At 46.3% G+C, this 3163-nt stretch overlaps 1 protein-coding gene across 1 annotated transcript in view; it reads left to right on the top strand.

Annotated features, from left to right (window-relative positions):
* Nucleotides 1-3163, top strand: part of LOC101860938 (spectrin alpha chain-like) — a 66911-nt gene that overhangs the window by 13034 nt on the left and 50714 nt on the right. The window contains 1 exon segment of the mRNA XM_035973290.1: nt 302-403. Coding sequence (XP_035829183.1) covers nt 302-403 — 102 coding nt within the window.

The raw sequence follows: 3163 nt of genomic DNA on the forward strand, positions 1-3163 counted from the left end.
TTCCGCTGTTACTTTCAAAACAAGCCCTTATCTCCCCTTCTTCTTTTTTATGTTCGTTACTCTCTTGTAACACCTCTAATCTTCTGGCGCTCATATGACCGTATGCAGTTGCGAGCGCCGTAAAACCTCTACTAAAACTAAACACATCCCTCTCTCTGGTGTCCCTGCCAGGGTCTCTCTCTCTCTCTCTCTCTCTCTCTCTCTCTCTCTCTCTCTCTCTCTCCCTCTCTCTCCTCCCCCCCTACCCCATGTATGTCTATCCCGGTATATAACACATCCCCCTCTCTTGTGTCTCTGCCAGGGTGAGATCGACGCCCGTGAGGACAGCTTTCAGTCCACCTCCAAGGCCGGCACTCGCCTGGTAGAGTCCAACCACTTTGCTGCCGATGAGGTCAGAGACAAGGTGAGTCCTTGAACCCTGTCACAGGTGACCTTGAACCCTGTCACAGCTTAGCCTAGGCCGATGAGGTGAGAGACAAGGTGACCTTGAACTCCCTCTGCCCTGACCCTGAGATAGTGTAGTTGCACACGTGTGCGCTGGGCCCTGCACCTCCCAGTATCGGGATGGACATGTCCACTGCTTAGTGGGGTAATCACTCGTCCAATGAGAACAGGCTATGCTTTGTACATGACCCTTGGTCATTTATTTATCAGAAACGGACTCACAAGGACAAAGGTCGCTTGCTGGACCAACAATTGAAAGTAACTGACCACGTGGTAACCAAGTTGGAAATGTAAACGAGTCTTGGTAAGTTGGAAATGTAAACGAGTCTTGGTCTTTCTTCCCAGCTACTTTTTAGTACCTGTTGCTGACTTTTTAAAAATTGCAATATCTCACAGACTAGTAAATATTTTCAAATTGCAATATCTCACAGAATAGTAAATATTTTCCAATTCTGTAAACAGTAATAGACTATGTAATAACTAAACAAATTGTGTGTGCAATATTAATGCCATTGGAGTTGATTTAGTTTTGTTTTCCAATTTTCCAAAAACTCCAAAAACCTCAAGGCACAGCCAGCAGACCAGGTCCTTAGCCCCAGAGTCGCGTGGGTTAACCCTGTTACAACTTAGCCCCAGAGTCGCGTGGGTTAACCCTGTCACAACTTAGCCCCAGAGTCGCGTGGGTTAACCCTGTCACAACTTAGCCCCAGAGTCGCGTGGGTTAACCCTGTCACAACTTAGCCCCAGAGTCGCGTGGGTTAACCCTGTCACAACTTAGCCCCAGAGCCGCGTGGGTTAACCCTGTCACAACTTAACCCCAGAGTCGCGTGGGTTAACCCTGTCACAACTTAGCCCCAGAGCCGTGTGGGTTAACCCTGTGAGAAATTGTCCTTATAGTGGGAGTTGTTGCGAACTTAGCTGTGTTGAGGGCCAGTCGCTCTCTCTTCAATGATCCAACAGCTCTCGCGTGTGGGCCACCCCAGTTTGAATCCTCAACAGGGCTTTCTTGAACTTAGACGTTCTCTTGGTTTGTGGAAAGTCTCAGCTGTTAAATAACAATAAACAAAGCTTCGTAAAAATCTATTTATATTTTATTATGTGATGGAATATGGTTCCATGCTTCTCTTGCCTAAGATAAATTATGTTGACTTTGTGTTGGACCTGGTCTTATGGCCATATAGTGGAACCTACATGTTTAAGACAATCACTTGTACATGGCTAGGTACAGTGGAACCTACCTGTATAAGACAATCACCTGTACATGGCCATATAGTGGAACCTACCTGTTTAAGACAATCACCTGTACATGGCCATATAGTGGAACCTACCTGTTTAAGATAATCACCTGTACATGGCAAGATACAGTCAAACCTACCTTTATAAGAGGATCACTTTTACATGTCAAGATAGTCTAACAGCCACTTGCATAAGACAATCACTTGTACTTGGCAAGGTACAGTGGAACCCAGTCTAACGGCCACCTGTATAAGACAATCACCTGTACGTGGTAAGGTACAGTCTAACGGCCACCTGTATAAGACAATCACTTGTACATGGCAAGGTAGTCTAACGGCCACCTGTACAAACGGCCACCTGTATAAGACAATCACCTGTACTTGGCAAGGTAGTCTAACGGCCACCTGTACAAACGGCCACCTGTAAAAGACAATCACCTGTACATGGCAAGGTACATTCTAACGACCACCTGTATAAGACAGTCACCTGTAGAAGACAATCACCTGTAGAAGACAATCACCTGTAGAAGACAATCACCTGTACAACCACTTCCCATTCCCCCTTTTTGACTTCTGTACGTTCTAATAAGGGCGAGAGCCCAGCTGTTGCTGGATGCAGACCTGCCATTCATCCCGATTTAGTCGGGATATCCCGATTTTTTGCCCCAAATCTCAATACTCCCGATTTTCCCGATTTCGATCACGTGTATCCCGATTTTTTGTCCCAGTCTGCTGTTGTGCCAGATTTTTCTAAAAACTTGCTCTGCCTTCTCCTTTATCGCAGGAAGCACCCGTCGAACTTTTTGTCAGTAGGAACTCGGAGCACTATTTCCTGAAATATCGATGCCGCATTTAGTAGTTGACTAGCCCCAAGTTTTGTGTGATCTTTTCCCATGCTCAGAATTCTCCGATGATAGCCTGGTAACTGTTACACTTTGGGACTTACAAATAATCGATAATGTTCGTAGTTCCGCTGTTACTTTCAAAACAAGCCTTGTCCGAGGTCTGGTAACTGCGCGTTCACATCAAACACTCGGACGAGCGACAGTCTTTCTAACCCTTACATAACTACATGTAACTGCGCTGACAAGACTAACATACGGCCGTTGTCGTTGCTTTTGTCTGAACACATGAGGGATAAGAGATTTGTTGGTACATTTGGTCGGTCGGCCGCCGCCGTTATTCTAGAAGTAGAACGACTGTCACTCATCCGAGTGTTTTGTGTGAACGTGCTTAGTCGGACCCGCTAGTAATTGTTTCAATCGCGCATTCGCGTCACGTGACCTATCATCGCCGTGTGAGTTCTGCCTGTCGGGGACCGTCCGTTGACGGGGTCAACTTAAGTTCATGTATTTCGGGACTTAATGGTAGGGGTGGGGGGGTATAGACACTTGGACTAGGAGTGCTTGACGCGATGCTTCAGGATTTACAAAAAATAATTATAACTCGCACGCACGCGTACACACACACACACACACACACAC

Source organism: Aplysia californica, unplaced genomic scaffold (genome assembly GCF_000002075.1).
Source record: "Aplysia californica isolate F4 #8 unplaced genomic scaffold, AplCal3.0 scaffold01104, whole genome shotgun sequence".
NCBI classification, from domain to species: Eukaryota; Metazoa; Mollusca; class Gastropoda; order Aplysiida; family Aplysiidae; genus Aplysia; species Aplysia californica.